Here is a 26,579-nt window from a genome sequence, read left to right on the forward strand (position 1 = left end):
GCAATCACAAAAATAATCTTAAGATTTGATTATTTTTTTTCAGGAACAAATCTGCACACTCTTTGAAAATGAGTTTTTCTGATAAAGAATGAGTAATCATTCTGAAATTTATTGGGGAACATGGAGGAAAAAACAGTTCTTTCTTGGCCTGAAATGAGAAAAGTTTACACAATATTCTCCTAATGTAATGTACAAAATGTTCCAGACCATATCCTACTTTGTCACAAGTTTTGAACACCACGATGCTTCAATAGCTTTGAAACATTGGAATCAGCCTGAGAATTCATGCATCAGCGTCATGTCTCTCGAAGCTGTACCTGTTCTAGCCCTTGTTTATTAACAGATGTTTTCCTTTACTAGGAACAGAATGGAAAGGTACAGTACTTGGATGCTTTCTGTTTGCAGTGTAATCCAGTGTAAGCTTCAACAGAGGGAAAATAAGACGTTCTGAACAGAGGGATATTGTTAGCAACGGAATGAGAATGTTTCCCTTGAAGGTTAAATCAAATGCATTCAGGAAGAAATCACTATGTGTACCTTTAGTGCCAGGGAAATTGTAGCAACTGTACTAAGAGGTATACAGCTAAAATACAATTTCTCTGTGCACTTAAAAAAAAAACTGGGTAAAATATCAGCACAAGATAAATACATATTAAATGTGCTGGAGTAGGACAGAAATGAACATTGGGGAGGGATTAACTATATTATAGTATGAGTCATTCATGAAGGAAATATTTTTCCTTATTATAAAGACAGGGCTTTTTTGTGCCCCACATTTTTTTTCTGTTTTACTAGACGTTCTCTGCCCTATGTTGCAACATGGCATTTCTTTAAAAAAACGTTAAGTACAATACAATCTTGAAAGCCAAATAGAGATAAAACATTAACGCTTGAGCCTAAAACGTCTGGAGTCTGGTACAGGAACAGAAAAGGCTCCAGGATGAATGGGAAGAAGTAAACAAAAACCAACAAATCCAAGGATTGCAAAGTTTGAAGTTTTCTCACCCTGCCCGAGTAGTTTATCCTCAGGGTCAGCTCAACATTGGAATGGAAGGAGTTGCTTACCTTGCAACATATTTATTGTATTTATTGAATTTATATGCTGCCCATCTCACAAAGCAAAGGAACTCTGGGCAGCTATATCATCTGGGATACTCCTTGGATTGGCCCATCCCTTAGTACACAGCGGGGGTTGGCAACTACAGGTAGTACTCGACTTACAACCACAACTGAGCTCAAAATTTCCACTGCTAAGCAACACAGCTAAGTAAGTTGTGCCTCACTTTATGACTCAGAAGGTGATCGCATGAGCCCTGAGCACTGCAACCATCATAAATACATGCCAGCTGCCAAGCATCTGAATTTTGATAATGTGACCCTGGGGATGCTGCAAGGATCATGTGAAAAATGATCATTAGTCACTTTTTTTAGTGCTGTTGTAACTTTGAACGGTCACTAGACAAATGGTTGTAAACCGAGGACTACCTGTATAGCAACTTTACAGCCTGTTGGACTTCAACTCCCAAAATTCTTGAGCCAGCCATGCTGCAGATTGTTCAGATACAATGACACTGAAAAAAAGTGACTTACAAGTCCTCACACTTACAACTGTTGCAGCATCCCGACAATCACTTAATAAAAATTAAAGCACTTGACAACTGGCATGTATTTAGAAGGGTTGCAGCATCCCCAGATCACAAAATCATCATTTCCAAGCTTCCCAGCCAATATTTGACAAGCAAAGTTAATGGGGGGAGCTGGATTCATTTAATGACTGCATGATGCACTTAACACAAAAAAGTGCAAAAAGGTTAAAAAAAAAATCAGGCGTGACCCATGTAACAACCGCCTTGTTTAGCAAAGGAAATTTTGATCCCAGTTATGGTTGTAAAATCAAGGACTACTGTACCAATTTAATTAAATTAGAATGTTGTGTATACTGCAAACTATTGCAGAATAGAAAGATTGGCAAAATATATTTGATTCCAATGCATGAAACTACTAGATTAACCCAAAAGAGAAGAATTCAAAGAAACATAGGGAGGGAGGGAGAGAGAGACCTCTCTGGCACAAGGTATGGTTAATCTTTTTTCTCCTCATAATCACACACTCATAGGATTCATGTGATCCTAAATTGTAACATGATTTATTTTACTTTGTCTTACCTGTTGTATGATCTTAAATCTTGTAGCTTATTCAATTAACTGTGGCTTACAGCAATATATGAATGATATACTTTTGTCAAATTATTACTTGTTCTTGTACAAAACTATGTAAATGTATTTTGTCTGTGTTTAAGGAAAGAGAATAAATTACAGCTGGGGCAGTTAATCAGCAAATGATACTGGGAAAAGGATTAAAGTGTCCTCATTCATGTCATTGTCCCAATTGGAATTCATTTCATATGGCTGGAAGAATTGACTAAACCACATTTGGCTGAGTTTGCACAACACATAAATATAGCCCTAAATTAGAGAAGACAATTGTTGGGCGCACGTGACTGCCAGCCTTGTATTTGCATCTTCCAAAACATGCTCAAGTTGGAAGCAAAGCACTGATTTAGGAAAACGTGATATTTTCCCCCCACTTTTTGGATGAGTATAAGGCCCAAGCTCATTGTCAACAGTCTGAAAAATTGACCTTTGTCCAATGTTGAATTCAGAAATCTAAAACAACTTACTTTATGGCTAAGCACACTGAGAGACGGGCCATTGTTTATTCAGAGATCTTTCTTTGGTCGTTAAAGCAGTTGCTCCCTATTTAGTAAAGGGAACAGTGACCAGGAGAAAAAGTCAACTATCAGAGCTCGAGACATGAAAGTTTAGATCCCTGTTGCTTCTGCCTCAACTGAGACAGAAAAATTGTGGCTGTCTACCATACTGAAATCAGTCAACCTTTTGGCCTAGCATATTGTACAAATCCAGCCGTTGGTGGCTATTTTAGGGTTCAGTATGTAATTCAAACCAAGAAAACTGGGTTGAGTAAATAAAATTAAGTTGACCATGAGTGAGGACACCACGTGGATCCAGTCAAATATTTTAAAAGTGCCTCATTCTTTGTTTGCATCTCAGGCAACCAACAGCTTTGTTCCAAATAGTTATCCAAGATACCGGTAACTATTATGGTGTAGTTACTGAAGTGTTAGTTCTGTGGAGAGCCAGGTTCAGGTCTTTTTTCAGTTGTAGAAATGCACCACAAACCTTTGAGTCAAACAAGCATTCTCACCTAGGTTCACTCACATGATAAAATTAGGAGAGATCTTTATGTGAGGCACCTTGAGCTTTTAGAGAAAAGCTAGGAGATAAATCTAATAATATCAGCATCCACGGAGAAGTAAAAAAAAAAAAAAGACAAGGACAAACATGATAATGCAGCCAAAACTCTGTCACTTTGTATGTACATAATGCCATTGTCAAATAAATAAATTGGGAGGAACGAACTGATAAACTGGGAGGAACAAACTGAATTACAAGATATAGCTTGACCATGAAGCAACTATTTTATTAGATTTTTATTCTGCTTTTATTATTTTATAAGTCAGGCTGCAAGGCAGCAAGCATACCTACTCCTTCCCCCTCCTATTTTCCTCACAGCAACAACCCTGGTAGTTGGGCTGAGATTGATTGGCGAAAAGTCACCCAGCAGACTTTCAGGGACTAGAAGTCACAACTCACTGGTTTTCTAGGCCAAAACCTTAACCATTGCACCAATTATCATGCTAGGCTAGGGCGTGTATAGCAATAGCAATAGCACTTAGACTTATATACCGCTTCACAGTGCTTTACAGCCCTCTCTAAGTGGTTTACAGAGTCAGCCTATTGCCCCCAACAATCTGGGTCCTCATTTTACCCACCTCAAAAGGATGGAAGGCTGAGTAAACCTTGAGCCTGGTGGGATTCTAACTGCCAAATTGCAGGCAGCTGCCTGTCAGCATAAGTAATTTGCAGTACTGCGCTCTAACCACTGCCACCGAGGCTCTCACAGTATACGTGTGCCATTCAGTGTTAACCTCACAAGAGATAGTAATACCTAGCCACACTTGAGTAATCTGAAAAAAAAGGATCACATTTGATGATATGGGTAGGAGAAAACTGGAAAATCTGAAGCCTATTCGCTAGACTGGCAAATTGAAGGAAACACCAAATACGACAGTAGTGAACCACTTCTGTATTGTTGGCAGGAAAAAAAACATGTAGTCCCAGAAATCAAACTTAATTCAAGGAAGACGTACCTTTTCAGATCTATGTTACCAGTGGCCACTCTGATGGAGGTCAATAAAGAGCATTAACCTTTAACCTTTTGGCTTAAACCAGAGATGTCAAACTCATGGCACTGTCATGTGACATATCGGGACAATTTTCCTTTTGCTAAACCGGGCGTGGGCATGTCCAGCATGTGACACATCTGGCCAGGAGTTTGACATCCCTGGCTTAAACAATAAGGCAATTCAGTGCTTTAGTACATTCTTAATGGCACCACTGTCCTTTATTTCCCATTATTCTCTTTCATTTAGAGGGCTGCAGGAACTCTTCCAACTCAGTGGCTATTCTAAACAGCTATCATTATTGCTTTGGGTTGTACTGTGTTAACTTTACTGGTGAAATTATTTTTTAATTGAAAAACGAAACAAATTTGAATAGTGTATGCCTCTACTTGCACTCAATTAGTTTACTGTATATATGTAAATAAATCTTAAAAATGCATGTCCCTCTCCATTCCAAAGAAATCAAGGTATAATACCTGTACATCTGAACTATTGTGATGTTGAGCCCGAGGGTGGTTTAAGAAACCTAAAATTAGCCTGATGGAAGTATTACTCTTCACCCCATGTGTCCTAATTTATCTTGTCTCGGTTATTTCTGGTTAAACTGGATTATAAATGAGAAAACCTGTACATTTTTGCAGAATCAGCAGATACTATAAAAAGGATTAAAACATAGACATGAGTTGAGTATGCTGAGTAGACAATAAAGAAAGACTAATTCTGTTTCTCTAGTCCAGGGGTCTCCAACCTTGGCAACTTTAAGACTTGTGGACTTCCAGAATTCCTCAGCCAGCTTTGGGAGTTGAAGTCCACAAATCTTAAAGTTGAAGTCCACAAGTCTTAAAGTTGCCAAGGTTGGAGACCCCTGCTCTACTCTCTCTAAGGTGCATTTGAGAGGCCATCATGTACAGGTAGTTCTCAAATTCAACCATTTGCCTGAACTTACAACAGCACTGAAAAAAGTGACATGATTGTTTTTCCCACTTTTGATTGTTGAAGCATCCTCGTGGATTCAGAACACTTGACAACTGATGATTGCAGTATCCCAAGGTCATGTGACCACCTTTTGCAACCTTCTGACAAGCAAAGTCAATGAGGAAGTCGGATTCCCTTAACAATTGCAGTGATTCACTTCACTGAGGCAAGAAAGGTTGTAAAATCAGCAAAACTCACTTTAGAGCTGTCTTGGTTAGCAATGGAAATTTGGGGCTTAATTGTGGATCTAAGTCGAGAACTAACAATCCACATCCAACCGTGCTGACTGAAAAGCTTTACTCTTTTTTTTTTAAAGGGGGGGATAGAATTAGAAGTTCAGGGAATAAGGTTTGTTGCGAGTGGGAGTTTTCCATTCCCTGAATTTTCCAGAAGCTGGAAAAGTCCAAGTCATTAAGGGAAGAACATTTAATTTAGGAAAGTTTTATTCCTGTAGAAACAGTAAAAAAATATAGCAATGGACGTATGTTACATTTTGTATTTCCATCTTTTTATTTTTTATTTTGTGTTAATCTCAAGTTCTTTATTTTTGTGCACTAGTGAGGGAACTGGATGTAATTTCAGCTTTTATTCATACTTCAGGATAGGTAGAGTATAAGAAAATGGCTTTTCTTTAGAACATGCTTGTGGTTTATAATGATAATCTCCAGTGTGAGAGATTGTAGTAGGGAGGATGGAAAGGAATAAAAGAGAGCAGATATACACGATTAAAAAGAATGCATTAATCAGTTGATAAGTTATCTTCCAGGTAGAAAATGGGTTTCAAATCATTCACAGATACACAAGAATTTTGCTTGTACGATAGTTAGCAGAAAAACACCCATCCTTTCTATAAGATTTCCATAAACCAATTGCTCATTCAGAATTACTTCCAGATACAGAAAATTGAAGTTGCTATACCATGAAATCAATACACTTCTGCATCAACTGTCACTATATCTGACCAAGAAAAAACATGGGACACGTAGTTTTAGCATCCATTTACTCAGAATAAAAGGCTAAATCGCTGAACAGAGATTAAGGTCAAGAAAAAAGATCTATAGAAAAGAGCTCTTCTCCATGGAGAGCTGTTTTGCAAGTCGATCATCTTCAAAAGCTTTTCTTTTTGAAAAAAGCCTGATAACAAAACATCCAGCTTAATTTAACGCATACTAAAGAACTTCCTTGGAAAAATTCAATTGTAGTTTTAAGACTGTGGCACAAATTTGTTTATCACTGCATCTGATTTTAATGAGATTTTAGCTCTTTCTACAATAAAAGGAAAAAATAAGAGATGTAGATTGTATTTCCAACTCTAAAACTAATCATAAATGTCTAGAAGTATCTTCAAAAAATGTAATCTTCAACATGTACTTCAAGTCCATAATAGAGTCTCAAACTTGCCTTTCAAAGGGATTAAAATGGTAATAACTACTGCTTTAATAAGTGAAAGTCAGTCACACGCATAAAATCCACATACTCTTCCTGAGTAAAACATGTGCATTAAAGTATATCAATAGAAATGTTAATTTTTGTCCTTTTTAATTGAAGTCCATGAGCAAAGTATCATCTTACTGTTTTGCTAAGATTAGAAAATCCAATGCCAACACAGGTCATTAAGACTTTTTCGCCTCCCTTTCGTTCATCTTCAAATGGTTTGGTTTCAATTTTAAACATAACCTGGAAATAACTTCTCAAATGTCGCAGGAATTCAATTCTAAAAGAAAAGGAAAAACAACTGTAAGTATAATTTTCTTTTTTCTAAATTGTAGTCAACACAAACAACATCTGCATTCCAAAAGAAAGTACCTGTTCATAAACAATGTCTACCTGATTATTTGTAAAATACATTACTTTTCCATTGTCAAGTGTTATGAGTTTAAAAAAACATAGGTAAGCCAAACTGCGTATCGCCAAAGTAAAGTTTCCAATTAATTAAGAAAAAGACAGGTGAAGCTAAAAAGCATTTATGATTAATATTTGGAGATTTGTAGAAAAACTGCATGGAATTTTAACATTTCCAAAAAATATTACTTGGAGAAGTTGGCTTCATAAGCTTATTACCAGTTTAAAAAGATTTTTTTTTATTATGCAGAATGTCTACACATTCCTATATTACTGATGGACTATTATCCATCAAAGAGGCATACAAGTTCTTCCTCTCCTTGCTCTATCTCAAAAACTCCTACTTGACTCTCAAAAGCATGTAACTATGCCCAGCAGTAATTTCATAGTATAACCCATCTCATTGTGATGGCACTATCATTCTTCAGTTATCACAGTACTGTACCTTTCATACATACAGCACCGGTACCATGATAACCGAAAAAGGACAGTTCACAGTCTAGTTGCATTAACCTTATTGCACTGAAGTACCCCAGATCATCTGCAAGCTGAAAAGAACCCCATTTTTCCTTCTCAAAGTCCCAGGTGACAAAGCATGTGCAAATCTTCATACTTATATCACTTTGTCCTAATTCTCTTTCTACAAATGAGACACTTAAAAAAAAAAAGATATACACAGAAACATGATAGTCACACTACAGTAAGAAGAAAAACTGGAGTCATATGAAGGCCAGCCAACACCAACTAAAGAACGGGCAGCTGTGATTTCACATTGTTGTGCTTATAATAACAACTATCCTGCCTTTATTTTATACATTTCAAGGCAACATATTTAACTGGTATCCCGCCTTTACTACTTTATTTTACAAATAAATCCAGTCAGCATATACATATACATACTACTACTACTTGCTTATTTTCCCTTCAACTAAATTCCTGTGAGGCGAGTTGGGCTGTAAGGAAATGACTGGCCCAAAGTCACCTGGCTGGTTTCTACGCCTAAGGAAGGACTAGAACTCACATGCTCCTTGAAGCTTGTCCAATGTCCTTACCACTTACACCAAACTGACTCTCAGATCCAGTTGAATGGATCTCAGTTTCTCCTGAACACTGAGTAGAACATGCTGAAAATTATGACATGAACATCTGCTGTTTCAAAATATGTTCTACTCAATGTCATTGCTATCAAAATTGCAAGCCAGGGAGTTGCTCCTGGTAACAGACACTTTACAAAAGAACATACCGTACGTATATAATTCATGTTGGCCTGTGTCTATATGACGAGATGCAATCTGTCCCTGCAAGCTTCATTAGCTTGATTCATAGTGAACTGATAAGGAAGTTATTTGATGGCATTATATAAACAGTAATAACATACTGCATGGAATGTTTAAACATCAGCATAAGTGGCTCTTTTGGCAGCTATTAACTGTTCCAAGTAGCAGCCATTAAATGGCTTCCTGTCACTACAGTTGACAAACTGAGCAAGAATAATTCGTCCTGGGTGTGGATGAGAAAACTTACGTGTAAGGTGATAATGGTCCTAGAAGGACTTTGGAGACATCTTGCTGCCCAAGAGTCATAAGAAGTAGAATCAGGCTTTGGTTTATGGAATCCACGCAGCCTCCCTGCAAAGGAAATACTTTAATCATTAAGCTTTCTGGTAGCCACAACTATAGATAAAGAGAGGAAAGGAAACTGGGAGAAAGCAAAGAGGAACTCTGCTCTTGTATTTCAAAAGTCAAAAAATAAATTATTTTCATAAATCCAATTGCACAGCAGCATATTCAAAATTATATCAGAGATTTCTATATAAATAGTCCTACAACTGTTTCCCAAAATTGAAAATGTGACACACTCTTAACTCTCAGTGCTGTGCAATGTGCAACAGGAGGCACATGGTAATCTATTTCACAAGGACAGCTTGTTCCATGGAGCCCATCTCAGCCTGGGTGCATGTGAAATACAAAACAAACAAAATCAGAAACTGAAGCGCCCTCACAGTCACACGATCAAAACTCTGGTGCTTGCCCAGGGGCAGTTTGACTATCTCCTCCTCTTTCCATCTCTGCTCATTTGGCCATCTTGGATCATTCTGATGCTGCCACTTCCGCAGAAGCATTAGGCCTGAAGGAGAGGCCTGGGGTCTTCAGCAGTCTCGTTCAACTACCGCCCCACCTACCTGGGACCCTACCCTAGCCCCAGTGCCGCCACCTCCAGCCCCACACTGTGGCCAGACTTCCCAGAGGCCCCCACCACCTGTGCTCCATAGGCCCTGTCACCTCCACTTGACCTTCACTGTCTTCTGCTGTTGACAAGGCATACCTGGCCTGGCCCTATGCAAGGCGGGTACTGGCCATACCAGGCCTTCTTCCTGAGACTGCATGAACCTTCTCCAAATCACACATGGCCTTCTTGCAATACTTCTGAGGCCTGCCAAAACATCCTGAGAAGGATATACACAATTTGTGGAGGGATGGGCTTGGCTAGCAGCTATTTTTGCATAGGGTCAAGCTGGGCATGTCTTGTCAGAAGTGGGAGGAAGACAAGTGAAAGTCAGCTGGGCATAGCATGGCCCACTGTAGATAGGGCAGTGGCAGCTGGGGCATGCTGTGGTGATTGATCATAGCATGGGGCTTGAGGGGGCACTCCTTGGGCTGAAGTAGAGGCCTGGGGTGGGAATGGCTGGCTGAGAAAGCTGAAGAACTCAGTGCTCCTGGTGCCACCGCTGCCAAGGAATGCCACTGTGCTGGGTAGCCAAAGGAGCAGATTTTGAGGGAAGGAGTGGAATAGGCAAGCTGGAGGAATTCAAGAGGAGCAGTTCCTTATCTTACCAGGGCTCAGAATTGGGAGGGACCAAGCTAGGAATGACTTTGATAGAGTGGATCCTTGCCCAATGACTGGTGGAACTTGGTTAATAGGGACTTCCTTCACCAAGTGATGAATTCATGTGACATCACTCTTTACAGCTGCCTCACTTAGCTATGGAAATTTCTGTCCCAATCACCGTTGTAACTTGAGGACCATCTTTATAGACTACTTCCAGTCGCTAACCAAAAGAAAGGTGCATTTTATTTGTTGTATTTGGGGGGGAAAAACTTTTTTATTTAGCTGTGTCACTGCCTAGAGAATTGAAAGCTTATGTTGTAATAAAATATGGGCATAATTAAAACGATGTAACTAAAATTACATAAACGTAAATATGCACAGAACTAAAATGCATAGTTCTGCATTTGAAGGAGGCATTAGCACAGGCTTCCTCAGCTTGGTGCCACGCTTTCCAACCAGCCTGGACGAACTCATGAATGAGTGTGAGCTTCTAAAAGAGTCTTCCCATCTCTGGTGCCTTCCAGATATTTTGGGATCACCAGGTCCGGATGGCCAGAATTCTGGAAGCTCAGATTCCAACTTATATGGAGGGCACCAGGTGTGGGGATGGACTAGCAATTCTTTTTCAGAAGAGCCTTAGAAGCAGCCACTTACTCGGTGGATCTCTTCAAGGAGTAACTTTGCACAGTTCACCCCAAGGTCTTCTGGAAGTACAGCAGCACCCTGGCCCTGGGGATTGGAGGCCAGTTCAGCACTAAGGAAAGTCCCATTTGTAGTCTCAGCCACAAGAAACAGACCAAAGCCAGGAGACCTGAAAGGAAGATGGGTACAGAGGAGAAATTGAGGGGTAAGTTTTGGAGGAAAGGGGATATATTTACTTTTAAATCTTTGACAAAAATGTCCAAACCTTGACAGCCAAGGTGGTTTCTTTATCACGGACAAGTGTTTAAAAATACACGATAGTCCAGTGCTAGCCAACCTGGTCCCTACTGCCCACTAGTGGGCGTTCCAGCTTTCATGGTGGGCGGTAGGGGTTTTGTCACCTACTTTATAAATCACCATTACTGAGGAACCGGTGGGCAGTTAGAGAAAATTTTACTACTAACAGAGATACAAAAGTGGGCGGTAGGTATAAAAAGGTTGACTGCCCCTGTGATAGTCAATCCAAGCACCCATCATAAATTTGATGTCATTCATTTTTCTTATTATCTAGGAACATAACAAGCAGCCTACCACTACCAACAAGCAAATGGCCCACTAATCCAGCAATTTCTACTCTGACCAGCAATAGCTTTCCAAGAAGCCTAACAAAGGGGATCTCTCAGTCCCTGCTTCCAGCCCCTTTCAAATCAGGATCAAATCAACAACTTCTGTGGGCAATGCACCTGCTCAAACCCCCAATGATTGACATACCAATGAGGGAGTCAAAGGAAATCCTTTCCTAGAAGTTTTGAAAACAGGTGAGGGCCAGCAGCTCTAATCAGGTCTCTATGATGTCAGAAGGATGGGAGAGAGCTTGATAACAGGTTCAAAAAAGACAGGGCAAGCTCTCTTTCTCCAAAGAGTTATCTTAGGTAGTTATTCCAAAATGAGGTTATATGACCTAATGGGTAAATAATTAAAAGCTGAATGGACTAAAATAGGCAGAAGCCATCCGTGGCTACATGAAGTTCCCCTTTGGCATCCACAAAGAATTCCTAGATTGTATTGCTGATAACCCTTGATAGCAATGAATACTATTAGATAGTATTGTGATCGCATGAAAATCTCTGAAGCCATAATATAAACCTTCAAAAGAATTATCTGAAAACTTACTTCCCAGAGCTGGTCCCTTTCATATGATCTGTATGAATGTAGATATCTGGTAGGAATTTATTCAAGATGCTCCTGGCAGAATCCACCATTCGATTTGCTATCTGTGGGGACACCCTGACCGAATAGCTGGTTTAGGAAGCTAAGGAAATGTTTCTGAATATATTTGAAAACAAAAAAAAAAGGGTCAAGCACCAAAAGAGGGCCTCTGGTGCATTTCCTTCATGAATACATGCATATCTATGCACAATACTCATTTGAATATTTCGCAACCACGAAAAGCAAAACAGAGAATGCAAACTGGAAACCAAACGATGCACGTACTACTTATACCAAAGTTCTTCTGGTTCAAAAGTTCATACCAAATCCATTTGACTACGATATTAACCCTGTAGAAAGCTAGAGTGATGTAATATTGAATTCCAGACAAATTGCCAACTTCAAAGCAGCCAACTCAACATGGAAAAAGTGGTGGCAACTCCTCACCTGGCTTTGAAGTTGAGGAGATGGCTTGTGTGATTTAATGTTAACCAACGATTTAATGTTAACAACGACCACCAGAAATCAGATGGTAGTTACCCCCATCCCCTGAAAATAATACCTGAACCTAGCTCCAGTATTGTCATTATTTGTAAGAGGTAAAGTTGGAAGAATGAAAATCACACAGGAATCTGTTTTATATAACTAATGAAAGTACTGTACTCTATCTTCATGTATTCTGCTCTGGTGAGCGTCACGACTGGATTATCTCTTTATTATTTTGTCATGCTATCCTGATTGTGTTTTATTAGTATCAGATACCAGTAAAAAAGCTCAGCCGTAGTTAATTTATTGATATTAATCCAATTAAACAAGGAATTTAGATATGAATGGACTCATGAGGAATTAAGTGCCTGCATAGTCTAGCATTGTTTTAGGATTTTGTTCTACAGCTGAGGAAAAAACCTCCGAACCCCCCCCCCCGACCCTAACCCAAATACGGTAATGGACCCATCTGAACTCCACCTGCTTAATGTATGTTATGAAAGTGAATATTTTTGCGAGAAAGTTCTGGCTACTTATTCACAGCTCAGTTATAAATTGTGTTTTTATTCCATCTTTTCTGGGAGCTTATCCTTCCAAACCTCCCCCACCCCATCCCCAAATGTGCAGAGTCAGGGTACATCTTAATCACACTAATTGACCCATTAGCATCATCTGATCTCCTAACCTGTCCAATTTGGATTAATTGTATAAAGTACAATTGGTTGAACCTGCATGATATGCTAAGCCATAACTTCTTTTATTTATTTATTTAGTTTGTATTTTTATTACAGTCTTGTGGGGTTGCATCCTAGCTATCCAGGGCCACATGCAGGGCCCCAGGTTAAACATGTCTACATTAAATGGATACAGAACTAAAAAGTCAACCTCTGAATGAAAAGAGCGGCCTAGAATTCTCTTCAGATACGTTCAAAGAAGGATACGCCATACCTCTGATACGCTTAATTTTACCAGGATCAATGTATTGAATAGGTTTTAATACTTTCTTCACAGGACAAGCGAAGATCACTTCCCCTCCTCCTTTGGGGGGCATACCTCGCCTTATTATCTGAAAACAATAAAAAAGAACCTTGACTGTCAAAAATCCAGAGGACTGATAACATTCTAATAAATTAATGCAGCTGCCAAAATGAAGAGGAAGAAGATGAGGCTACAGATACTATGGACAAATATGAACTCATACAAATTAATTTTATAAAGACATTTCCTAAGTGCAGTGAAGTTCCATTCAATAGCAAATTCTTACCTTCAATTCTAATTCTTCACCATCAATTCCAAATCTTTTCAACAAAGGTAGAGCAGTTGCCTTCAGAACATCCACCTGATTCATTACAAAACCATTTTTTTATTAAATGAGAACACTTTCAATATTGAAGCAACAAGAAATTAAGTCCATTATGAAAAAAAACAACCAAGTTTGTACATTAACTCACAAGTTTTTAAAAAGCCAAAATCATATATTAGCAACCAATATATTATATCAAGAATATCACTCAATCCCGATACATAAATTAGCTACTAATCCATTCTTGTTTCACAGGCACTGAATGCCACTCATAGCCCAGTGTTTCTAGGAAAACATTTCTATGAAAGAAACTGAAGTTACTATTGTAGCACATTCATATAATGTGTAGTCCCTGCTGCTCTCTGAGCTTGATGGCTTTCTGCAGGCATTTCATTACCCAACCAAGTAACATCATCAGTGCTATGAGGGACTGAGGTTTGCTTTCTGTTTATATGCTCGTGGTTTGCCCTGTCATGTTGGTGGGATTATAGTTTTGTTCTAAGTAGTTCCTTGGACAATTCTTCTCACCAACACTGACAGGGCAAGTCAGTGGGGATAATATTTTGGCATTCATTTACAGTCATTTTATCCAACAACAGTGAACACTCCACTCTGCACAATCAGCTAACCAAGCAGATATTGGAAAGGGGAGTCAACTGGCCAAAATGGAAACTGTAATTGGTCCTCATCCATTTTTATAAACGGTTAAAAGGAGATGGGATACAGTTTGCACCACTTCTCTCCTTTTCATCTGTTTTATCCGAAATGTAAGAAAGGGTATAAGTGCAGATATATTCAGATGGCCCAACCGATGGAGAGTCTCAGAACCTATAAATATCTTTCCCTGGTTTGCATTTGTAGACTTGGAGATTTATTAAGACGTTGGTGAATAGTTATCCAAATACATACATGGAATCTTGAAAATGAATGGCAATTTCAGTTATGCTTATGTTGGTCAAGATCAACTTATAAGGACCAATGCAAAGTATACATATGAGCTGACTGGCGCAAGCAAAGTACTCAGGGGTTCTCCCTAACGCTGTTTTTCCTCAAGATTTATTGACATTGATTTTTAACAGGACAGCCACAAAATATTGCATCCTGTCCCCAAGGCCACCCCTTTACAGACGTTTTCTATATAAGTTACATTATTTGGGAAGACAGAAAAAGAATTTGCAATAACGGAAACATGCATAGATACGAAGATGTTAAGAAATCCCCTGTTGTCCTTGGGAGCCACCACATAAAAAACCCGCATGGCTATCAATGGCCCATCTACATTTCTTCTACAGGCCTCTCTATGCACTAGATGGAGCACTGCAGCATTTGATAGCATACTTCCTGTCTCTCTCTAATGCCCAAATCCTCATTTCCTGGTGGGATTTTCATAAGGGAATTCCATAGGGGAACTACATATTCAAGAAGACTGTGCTTGTGGAATCAATGAATCCTTTGAATTTTTGTGTATGGGTCTCATTGCATGTAAAAATGAGGTGGGGCTTCAGTGCAAGTAGTCTTTGACTTACGACTACAATTGGGACCACCATTTCCACCGCTGAGCAGGGTAATGGTTTAGTGATTCAGGTGTGATTTACGACCTTTTTTTTGCCACGATTGTGAATCGAATCACCAGAGTTATTAAGTGAATCATGCAGTCATTAAGCAAATCCAGCTTCCCCCCATTGACTTTGTCTTCAGAAGCTGGCGGGGAGGATCGCAAATTGTGATCGCATGATCCCAGGATGCTGCAAACATTGTAAATACAAGCTGGCTGCCAAGCACCTGAATTTTGATCACGTGAGAGTGGAGATGCTGCGCCAGTCGTAAATGTGAGAACCAATTATAAGTCACTTTTTTCAGGGCCAGTGTAGCTCTGAATGGTTGCTAAACCAATGGTTGTAAGTTGAGAACTAGCTATAGTGTGGATGCATGCTATTTTGACACACACACACATCCCATTCCTACAGGATGCCCCTGACTCTTATCCCGTCAAACTCACGTCGTCACGGCAGCGTCACGTGATGTATCAGGACCTTTTTTTCCCTTTGCTAAACTGAGCAGGGGCGTGGCCAGCACGTGATGCATCCAGCCCATGGGCCTGGACTTTTGACAGCCCCGCTCTATCCCATCCCGTTTCACAATTCCGTGAAAGCATTGTATGTACAATGCACTAGGAATAGGAAAAGATGAATTAGTAGGCCTTCAACTTACTGATGGATCTATCTGGTCATTGGTTATACCTCTGAGGACAATTCTTAGTGCATGTTTCATGAATGGGGCTAAGCAGAGAAGACTCTCTAGATAATATCCAATACTACGATTTTCGCTACAATCATGTTCCAGTGAACCTCCGTGGAGCAGACCAGGCTGGTAGTACAAAGTTGTACCTGTTTAAAAAAACGGAAATGTTATTGCAAAAGCTGTACAATAGAGACTTTTGCAACACATATGCCTCGCCTGCCAATCAATCTCTCACACACACAAATGACTCTACGAACCTACAGAAGGGCTTTGTGGTAGTTAATTCTCACTGTGAAACCAGGACATTACAGCAATGGGTGGGAAAAAAAATAAAGGTCAGGAATGGCAAAATGCACAGAAAGGGAAGTGTTAGGTCTCCTTTCTTTCTCCCTCCCTCCCCCTCCCCTCCCCCCCCCTCTCTCTCTCACACACACACACACTCGACTTGCACTATCAGGTGTCCTTTAAGCAAATTTACCCATAATTACAAATAAAAGAAAGCCTTACAAAACAAACAAAAAATACTCCCTTAGTAGATATAATTTACAGAAATGGCAAAATTGATTTGCTTGATTAGGAAAAAGATAATAACTGTTAGTGACTGGAAACCTTTTATGGACTTTCTACTAAAAATACAAATAAAATAAACTTGTGATTTATGGGCTCAATTATTAGAGAGGATAGAACATGGAAAGAAGGGAATCACAGTGCAACTCTAGAGAAAGGATAAAGTACAAATGTATTTCTAACTGCTGCAAAGAACATTGGAAATCACTTCTTTATATCTTTCTTTGTTTGTCTCCCTTTTTTCTCTTTTATTCCTTTTGTATTTACTTTTCATTTTTTAACTTTACTTTTACTTTTCTTCAATTTTGTATTGTTTTCACTTTGCCACCAGCTCCAAGACTGGAGCTCGATTTATGCCGATAGCACTAAATATATATAATAATTACCTGTTTGGTTTATTTCAATCCTAGAACCATTGGTTATCTTGTCAATCAGCCTGAGAAAGTTTGCTTCAAAATCTGTCAGAGAAACATACATCAGATTAGATTGCTAGTATTCAGCAGCAATTCCAAGAATCTTTAAGGCAATCTTCACAAATCAAACAGCATGTAATAGTGGTCATATTACAGTTAAAATAGTTTGTTAATCATGTGATTAAAATAGAGAAAATGAGTAAAATCTATTCCGATTTTACGATTGAAACAATCAGTAACGGTAAGATTTTTTTCCTTCCAAAAATCTCCTATTTGCCATTCTATGCATACAGTCACACAACAAACCCTTCCTCCATGTAAGTATTCAAAGGTTGGACTGCACTTCCCAATGTTGCAAAATAAAATATGCACTATTGTTCTAACCCAGTTCCATTTTTCTATTTAACCAGTTTCAGGCTCTTTGAAAAAGATGAAAAAACATCACTTCCTGTGATATGGATCATGCACTAGAATAGAATAAGAGTAGAGTAGAGTAGAGTAGAGTAGAGTAGAGTAGAGTAGAATAGAATAGAATAGAATAGAATAGAATAGAATAGAATAGAATAGAATTCTTTATTGGCTAAGTGTGATTGGACACACAAGGAATTTGTCTTGGTGCAAATACTCTCATTATACATAAAAAAGATACATTTGTCAAGAGTCAAGAATCATAAGGTACAACACTGAATGATAGTCATAGGGTACAATAAGCAATCAAAATCATACTAGGAAACAGTCAATATATAGGTTTTGGGGAAAGGAGGAGGATAAAGGTTATTATATATAAATTATTTTGGAAGATTCATTGCTGTTGTAAATGTTTATGTTCCTTTGATTTATTTTCTAGGGGTTTAGAAATTGACCAGTAGATAACAGGAGAGATATGACAGGCTTTTATTGTTGCAAATAATCAGTGCACGGTTGAAATCACACGCATTCTCCATCAGTTGTAAATAGTCTGAAAATCCCATCTCTCTCTCTACGCTTAAATGGGTTTTCAACTGCTGAGTGTCTTATTTTGAAGACTATTCATAAATTTGCGGTGTGCATATATTGATACCCTTAATTTTCTTTCGTTCTAATAAGTCACTTGGCTTAATAATAATTAAAATTCCTGCTAATAAAGAAGTCGTGTGGAAGAACAAGTAGCTGATTTAAAAAAGAAACAATACATTTAAAAAGCAGTGCTATCGTTATACAATTATTTGGTGATAACGGTTGTTACATAATTGATTTCCATAGTTAGCTGCTCTGGGATGGCTGATGATTAATTTGCATCAGACTCTAGGGTAATTACAATCTGTAGTTTGTATTGACGCAGTTATGCCCTGTTTTGTTATCTGGAATACCGGTAGGAGAAAAAAATGTTATCTCTTATTCCACAATTAGGAATATGAAGAGGAAAAAAACATGACCTTCAAATTCAGTTTTTTTTCCTCAGCTGGTAAAGAAGCAAGTCTGAGCCATCTTCTATCCAGCCTGAGGAGGACTCATTTAGTGTTGAGTGATTTCTTTTCCGCAGCTTAAGGGCAATAGGTTTCCCCAGTTGTAAGAGGGATATCGGCATGTCCAAATATCTATGGCTTACAATTCGTTCACTCCTCTGTTTGGCCTTAGAAAAGCCTGAAAGCCTGAGCTCATCCAAAATATCCCCACTACTCTTCCACTGACTTGAAGGTACCTGGAGGCATTGTCACCAGTTTTCAGACACCGCTGTCAGCTTCAGTACAACCCCAGTGCTCCCGGGATAGGAATTGCTGGGAAAATGGAAGTACCATCATTGGAGTACAGCACCGCCCCCCTTGCGAAATAGGGAGAGCTAGCAGAAAAAAAGACAGCAAAAGGATTGCTATTGAGAGAATCGTGAATTTAAGGAAGAAAAAAAAAAACCAGGGGGAAATATAAGAGAAACAAGGTGCAATGAGACTATCAGAGCGGACAAGAGGAAAAAAGGGAGGAACGAAGGAAATGCCAATAACGTCATTATGGTATGTAAAAGAATACAGGTAGTCCTTGGCTTACAACCATTTGTTTAGTGATGGTTCAAATTTATGACAGCACTGAAAAAAAGTAAGACTGTTTTTCACACTTACAATCGCTGCAGCTTCCCCCATGATCACATGATCAAAATTTGGCAATTGGCTCACATTTATGATGGCTGCAGTGTTTTGGGCTCAGGTGATCATCTTTTGTGACCTTCTGATAAGCAGTCAAAGAGGAAAGGAAGCCAGATTCACTTTACAACCGTATTAACTTAACAACTGCAGCGATTCACTTAACAACCGCAGCAGGAAAAATTGTAAAATGAGGCAAAATTCACTTCACAACTGTATTCTTCACTTCACAACAGCATCTGAAATTTTGGGTTCAATTTTTGTCATTAATCAAAGACTATCTGTATTTTATCCTCTATAATGGAGGGGGGAAAATGGTGGCCGTGCAGTGGGGGTGGGGGGAAGGATAATAGAATCAGGGCAGCCACGATTGCAAAAATAGGGGATGTAAAAAAAAGACATTTGGGCCAGAAAGAAGGCTGAATTAACAGAAAACAATACAGGTAGTCCTTGACTTACAACCATAACTGAGCCTAAAATTTCTCTTGTTAAGTGAGACATTTGTTGAGTGAGTTTTGCCCCACTTTACAACATTTCTTGTTAAGTGAATCACTGCAGTTTGATAAGTTAAGTCACCCAGTTGTTAAGTGAATTTGGCTTCCCCTTTGACTTTGTTTGTCAGAAGGTCGCCAAGGGGGACCACATGCTCTTTGGACAGAGCAACACATAAATATCAACCATTTGCCAAGCATCTGAATTTTGATCATGTGAACATGGCGATACTGCAAAGGTCATAACTGTAGGAAAAGGCCATAACTCACATTTTTCAGTGCTGCTGTAACTTTGAACGGTCACTAAACAAACTGTTGTAAGTCGAAGACTACCCATATTCAGAGAAACCTCCAGTAGAACAGAGACCAAAGAGAAAGCATGCCGTATTGCAGAGGTGTCAAACTCAATTTCATTGAGGGCCATATCAGGGTTGTTTGACCTTAGGGGGTATGTGGCTGGGGTATGTGAGGCCAAATTGATGTCACTCATGTTGGAGAACCTGTGGTGGCCTAAGAGCTCTGTCAGCCCTCCCAAGCTCCGTTTTTGGCTGCAATGGCCTCCTGCAACCCTTTGCCAGGGAAAACGGAGCTCCGGAGGGCCGCCCGTGGCCTTCACGAGCTCTATTTTCACTGGCAGAGGCACCATGGGGCGGTCCTTTGCTCTTACCAGGGCAGCCCTGGGGGCCGGATCTAAGGCCTTCAGTTTGACACTCTTGCTATATCAGAATAGAATAGAATAGAATAGAATAGAATAGAATAGAATACTTTATTGGCCAAGTGTGATTGGACACACAAGGAATTTGTCTCGGGTGCATAAGCTCTCAGTGTACATAAAAGAAAAGATATATTCATCAAGAATCATAAGGTACAATACTTAATGATAGTCATAGGGTACCATAAGCAATCACATCATACTAGGAAACAGTCAATATAAATTGTAAGGATACAAGTGACAAAGTTACAGTCATACAGTCACAAGTGGGAGAGGATGGGTGATAAGGAATGATGAGAAGGTTAATAGTAATAGTAGTGCAGACTTTTTAATAGTTGAACAGTTTTGAGGGAATTATTTGTTTAGCAGAGTGATGGCTTTCGGGAAAAACTGTCCTTGTGTCTAGTTGTTCTGGTGTGCAGTCCTCTATAGCGTCGTTTTGAGGGTAAGAGTTGAAACAGTTTATGTCTGGGATGTGAAGGGTCTGTAAATATTTTCACAGCCCTCTTTTTGACTCGTACAGTATACAGATCCTTGGCTGAATGCAGGTGGGTAGTAATTGTTTTTTCTGCAGTCCTAATTATCCTCTGAAGTCTGTGTCTGTCCTGTTGGGTTGCAGAACCAAACCAGACAGTTATAGAGGTGCAGATGATAGGCTCAATAATTCCTCTGTAGAACTGTATCAGTAGCTCCTTGGGCAGTTTGAGCTTTCTGAGTTGGGGCAGAAAGAACATTCTTTGTTGTGCTTTTTTTATGATGAAAGAAGCAGGGAATTATCAATAAAGGATTAATTAAAAAATGCAGTTAAAATGTTTTCCCAGTTTGATTTGAGATGGAAAAACTAAGCCAGACATACAGAGGACAGAGGTACCAAGCAAAAGTCAGGCATAGTAGGAACTTCCATATTTGCTTCTATGTTTTCTTCCAAACATCACAGGATTACAGGAGGATATATATTTTCTAACCGTCAATGTTTACTAAATTAGCTACCACAAACACTTCATGTGGCTTGTGAGTAGATTTTGAGTGCCAACATTTTAGCTCACATTTTGTGTTAGTTGCTTTGGGGTCCCTGGCAATTTATTTCATGGGCACACAAGCAGAAAATGTTTCACAGAAATAATGAACGGCAACTACGTAATAATATAAGGCCAATAAAGAAAAAAAACCAGGATGCTAATGGAGAAAGGGTAGGGGGGAAAAGGTATGGAACTTGGGAGTCCCAAGCCAACAAGGCTCACCAAAGCAGCTTTGAGTGCAGCATTATAGCCACTGCCAATTGCTGCTAAATTGCAATATAAATGTGATAGAAGCTCTCCAAATGACACAAATCTTATTGCTTATATCATTGCATTGAATATAAACGAGATCCAAATCCAATTCCCTGGTCTCACCCATCTTTTCTCCTGAACCCACTTACTTCCAGAACTGTAACTCAGGCACAACAAAGATGAAAAGCAACCCTCAGACAGAAAAAGCTTGTGTATTTTTCGAATAAAACTTGTTTATGTTTATATTCCTACTTTTCACTAGGAACTTCTGTCTGAACGGATTCATTTCATTCCCAAGTCCAGTCTGTAGGTTAGATTTAAGACATATAAATTTGCCAAAGTGACACTTCTTATAAATTTGAACTCAGGAGTCCCCCATCCATCACTCTAAGCCCCAGGTGATCTCCATCACTTGATAGCTCCTCCTGGCAGCCTGACAATCAATCATTAGTCTACTCTTAGTTATAAACCTCAATTGGGTTAGAAAAGCTAACCTTGCCAATATTGGAGATTCTCCAGCCCAAGAAAAGCTCTTACTTTCTTAATAAACAATAGTAACAGAAAGAATGCAATCTAGAGAAAGATCAGCGAAAGAAAAGATGAATCATTCTCTTTTTTTCCAGTAGTTAAGGCAGTTATATTTTGCATGGGCACACAAATCCTGATCCAGCAGCAGATGCGTGCTTTTAGGTTGATAAAGTTGCCTACCAGTGTTACAAAGTAGTGATGTAAAAAGGGAGATAACTACAATTCTGTCTAAAGAACAAAGAAATACATATCTGAAGTAGTTGCTATGTATTCAGAACATAGTACTGAAGTGTTTGGACCTTCATCAATTAACTAAGTCACTAAGAACTATATACTTCAGATCATGACAAAGCAATCAATCAAGAAAGTGATTGTAGAAGCAACTGATGAAGTAAAATACCAGCCTATCTACTAGATGCAAAGTTCAGAAGGACACTCTAGAAAAGTATGCAACAAAAGCTTTTAAAAATATACAATCAGGAATTGATTCCTCCCAAAACCTTTTAAAATTGATCTACCTCTAACTGGTTTACAGTTTAATAAAAAACATTTGTAAGTGGAACAAATTTTGGTTGCAATACCACACACAATAACAAAGGAATAATTCCCAACAGAGTGAAACTAATGTCCAGGAAAGCAAGTATAATTGCACTTAATATCCTATGTAAAAAATCTATATGCCATATTTTTCATTGCATGAGGCAATGTAGAGAATGATTAATTAAGGTCATTTGTGTAATAATTCTTTTTGAATTCTGAATGTCTCAGCTGCATGCCCTAACCATAGAGGATAGAAAAAACTCCTTTATGAAACCCTGCAAAGCGGTGTTCTTAACCCAAACACCACACTGTGCCCAACAGATTCAGTCACACCATCACGCTAAGTTATGGTTTATGTATGGTTTGGTAATATGTGTGAATTTAACAAAACAGCTTAGTTTAAAAAACCATGGTTTGAGAATATTTGGTTTAGCATGATATATGGACAATAAAAAGTAGCATTCTGAGTCCAGTAAATAATACTACCTTCTGAGTAATACTACCTTTTATTCTTAGGGAGGAATGGGGCAGGGGAAAGTTACAGCTCCTTTGTGTGACTGTGATTGAATCTACTATCGAATTAGCTTGTTTGATTCAGTGTATTAATTTTGGGCAGGTTGTTGTCTTAGGAACATCTCACCCAGAAATGGCCTGCTGATGCACCGATGGTTCAGGGAAGGGTTGAAAAAGCCATTACCATATTCTACAGGTAGTCCTCTACATATAACCATAATTTCTGTTGCTAAGTGAGACATTTGTCAAGTGAGTTTTGCCCCATTTTAGGACCTTTCTTGCCACAGTTGTTAAGTGAGTCACTGCAGTTGTTAAGTGAATCTGGTTTCCCCCTTGATTTTTGCTGGTCTGAAAGGTTGCAAAAAGGGATCAAGTGATTCCAGGATTCTGCAACTGTCATAAATGAGTCTGTTGCCAAGCCCCCGAATGTTGAATCACTTGATCATGGGATGCTGCAAAGGGCATAAGTTTTTTTCCGTGCCATTGTTACTTTGAACAGTCACTAAAGGAACTGTTGTAAGCCTAGGACTACCTACAATCTGAAGGGGGTAAAAAAATCATTTGACATTCTCTAAAGCCTGATGTATGAAATAGAAACATGGTGCCAAAGCCTTGGCAGGGTGGGACTGGCATATCGCCCCATCGATCGCTAACCCAGTGGATCGAACCGAGCTCTCTTTTTTTCACACCACACAATCTTGCGGATTCCACAGACCTTTTTCTTTTTTAATCACACAGCCTGACCACTCGGGCTCTTCTCCCAAAATTGGACAAAATCAAAGAGGCGGCTCCGTCTTTTGCGCCCCGATTTCAGGGGCGCACCTGTAGCCGCCGTTGCCTCCGCGGGAATTCAATCCACCCGCCAAGTCTCCTTTCAGCGGGAGAGCCTCCAACCGGCACTCGCAGCAACCGCCCGCCCGCCCCCTTCCCAAATCGCCCCCGGGGGATTCGCCCCGCAGCTCCCGCCCTAACCAACCTCTAAGGCCGGGGTTGTCCTCCTTGGCCCTGATCTTGCGGATTTTCACCGGCCGGCCGCTCAGCGTGGAGAGCACCAGCCTCTGCCGCAAAAAGTTGCTCCCGACATAGCTGAGCGAAGGAGCCTGGCTCGCCATTGTTAAGTGGCCCGGGCGCCGCTGGGCACCGGCCGAGCCCCCCTCTTCCCCTCAACCGCCAACCGTTGTGGATGCCTTGTCGAGCCAACCGACGGCCGAAGCTCGCTCCCCGGGCTTAGGATCCCAGCGCCTCCGCCAATGGTTTTTTTTGCCCCCGCGCAGTTTTCCCAGCGCGCATCCACGTGGTTTGGACCAGGAAGATGGAACGCGGAGACAGCGGCGGGGGTCAAAGGGCAGGGGGCGGGGCCTGAGGAAGCGCCGCCAGGGAGCTCAGGCGATTGGCTCGGCGGAAGGAGCCACGAGAGAATGAGAAGGAGGCTTGGAGGGAGGATAATCTGCGGGAGGGTTTGGAGGGTTGCCTACCCGAGGACGGCACGGCAGCCGGGAGCGTCTTTTCCCGGTCGAGGGGGATTAGGCGGTGTGCGTAGGAGACGGCCAAGCACGAACCGGCCAGCTGATGTGGGTGGTTCCATGGCCCAGGGGTCTCCAGCCTTGGCAACTTTAAGACTTGTGGACTTCAATTCCCAGAATTCCTCAGCCAGCTTTGCTGGCTGAGGAATTCTGGGAGTTGAAATCCACAGGTCTTAAAGTTGGCAAGGTTGGAAACCCCTGCTATGGCTAGTCTAGAGAAAAGGAGGGGTGTGTGTGTGACATGATAGCAGTATTCCAGTATTTGAGGGGCTGCCACAAAGAAGGGGGGGGGACTTATTTTCCAAAGCACCAGAAGGCAAGACAAGAAGGCAAGACAAGAAGGCAGTGTTCTAGGACCAACTCTCTTCATACTCTACATAAATTACCTCTGTAATCATATTAAGAGCAACTGCGTTTGCTGATGATGTAAAGCTATTCAACACCACAGACAATACTGCTACCCTTCCAAAAGACGTCGACTATGTATCAGAATGGTCAAACAAATGGCAACTTCAAATCTCAACAAATAAGATAGCATTGTTATATTACAAATAGAAATAATTTTAGGAAATATGATGATGGATAAAATATTTAATGTAATGTAGTGGGATGTTTGTTAATAAATAAATGAATTAAAATGATTGAGAGAATTAAAAGGGAACATTTTTAATTATTAGTAATGATTTATATAAAAATAAGTGAGAAATATGGGGAAAAAAGAATTAACTATGGAAAGTTTATAAGTGTACCCAAGGAAGTATATTTAATTGAAAAGAAATGTTAAAGATGTTAAGATTTTAATGCATATTAATGATAGAATTGAATTGGAATGGAATGTGTGTTTTATTTACATACATACATACATACATACATACATACATATATATAATTTTTTTGTTTTTAAGAATATAGTCTCTATTTTAAGAATGTACCAAGCAAAACTCGATTTGAAGTTATGTATTATATTGAATGCTATAATCTTAAAGGTATACATTGAAGCTTAAATAAGAGTTTGAATGGATAAAATTAAAGGATATAAAGGTGTCATACTCTAATTGGTAACTACAGGGAAAAATTTGCTTAATAAGAAAAAAATAATGTGAAATTGAAACAGGACAGACAAAAGTATAAATATAATGATTTGAATTGAGATGAGATAATTAAAACTAAGTTGAGAAAATTAAAAAGGGGGAAAAACTATGTAGAAAATATAAAATGGTAATAAGATATGGAATAGAATATAAAAATGAGCATGAAATTGAGTTTTGTGTCTGTATGAAGAAGTGACAACCTGGGACCATGCTATTTTCAAAAAAGATGTTTTATTTGTATTTTGTTTTTGTGAAAACCCAAATAAAATTTAAAAAAAAAAAAAGAAGAAGAAGAGTTCTCCATTCCTCTACTCGTTGTAGAATACCTTATGCCACCAGACTTGAAATTCTACACCTAGAAAACCTTGAATTACGCCATCTTCGGTCTGATCTAAGTATGGTATATAAAATCATACATTGCAATGACTTACCTGTCAATGACTACTTCAGCTTCAACCATAACAATACAAGAGCACACAATAGATACAAACTCAAGGTTAACCGCACCAAACTTGATTGCAGGAAATACGACTTCAGCAACAGAGTGGTCAATGTCTGGAATACTCTACCTGACTCTGTGGTTTCTTCCCCAAACCCCAAAAACTTTAACCTTAGACTGTCTACTATTGACCTCACCCCTTTCCTAAGAGGTCTGTAGGGGGCGTGCATAAGCGCACCAACGTGCCTACCGTCCCTGTCCTATTGTTTCTTTTATTTTTCTTATTATGTACCTATTTCATGTATTCATAACTATGTATATACTTATACCTATTATCTTGTAAGCGATTGACAAATCAAAATAAATAAATAAATAAAATAAAGAAACAATGGAGGGAAACGAAGCAAGGAGAGAAAACCTGGAATTAAGGAGAAACTTCCTGACAGGACAATTAACCGGTGGAACAGCTTGCCTTCAAGAAGTGGTGGGTGCTTCATCACTGGAGATTTTTAAAGAAAAGACTGGACAGTTACCTGTCTGATATGGTAACTCTTACTGCAGTGATTCACTGAACAACTTTGGCCAG

At 39.4% G+C, this 26,579-nt stretch overlaps 1 protein-coding gene across 2 annotated transcripts; it reads right to left on the reverse strand.

Moving 5' to 3' along the window:
* Positions 1–5,725: 5,725 nt before the first annotated feature.
* On the reverse strand, positions 5,726–24,290 carry RCL1 (RNA terminal phosphate cyclase like 1). 2 transcript variants are annotated; one of them, XM_026675808.2, is made up of 9 exons: positions 23,917–24,290; positions 16,745–16,816; positions 15,762–15,937; positions 13,512–13,586; positions 13,189–13,313; positions 11,726–11,851; positions 10,565–10,721; positions 8,606–8,709; positions 5,726–6,953 (listed from the first exon to the last, which is right to left on the reverse strand). In XM_026675808.2, exons 1-9 carry the CDS (start codon positions 24,050–24,052, stop codon positions 6,803–6,805), a joined length of 1,122 nt encoding a protein of 373 aa, XP_026531593.1. In that variant the 5' UTR covers positions 24,053–24,290; the 3' UTR covers positions 5,726–6,802. The 2 variants fall into 2 exon arrangements, with proteins under 2 accessions (XP_026531593.1, XP_087813886.1); XM_087957760.1 differs by having other exon boundaries at positions 24,116–24,145.
* Positions 24,291–26,579: the final 2,289 nt, after the last annotated feature.

The sequence above is a fragment of the Notechis scutatus genome, chromosome 2, assembly GCF_049901735.1.
Source record: "Notechis scutatus isolate UNSWTSFEM ecotype Mainland chromosome 2, rNotScu1.2, whole genome shotgun sequence".
Taxonomy (NCBI): Eukaryota; Metazoa; Chordata; class Lepidosauria; order Squamata; family Elapidae; genus Notechis; species Notechis scutatus.

Bases quoted from the DNA above. Each gene is read 5' to 3' on its own strand.
- RCL1 (XM_026675808.2), bottom strand. From the start codon at position 24,052: ATGGCGAGCCAGGCTCCTTCGCTCAGCTATGTCGGGAGCAACTTTTTG. The intron at 15,938-16,744 runs GTAATTATTATA...TTTTTTAAACAG, and splicing joins GATTGAAATAAACCAAACAG to GTACAACTTTGTACTACCAG. The intron at 8,710-10,564 runs GTAAGTGGCTGC...TTTCCTTTGCAG, and splicing joins TCCTTGAAGAGATCCACCGA to GGAGGCTGCGTGGATTCCAT.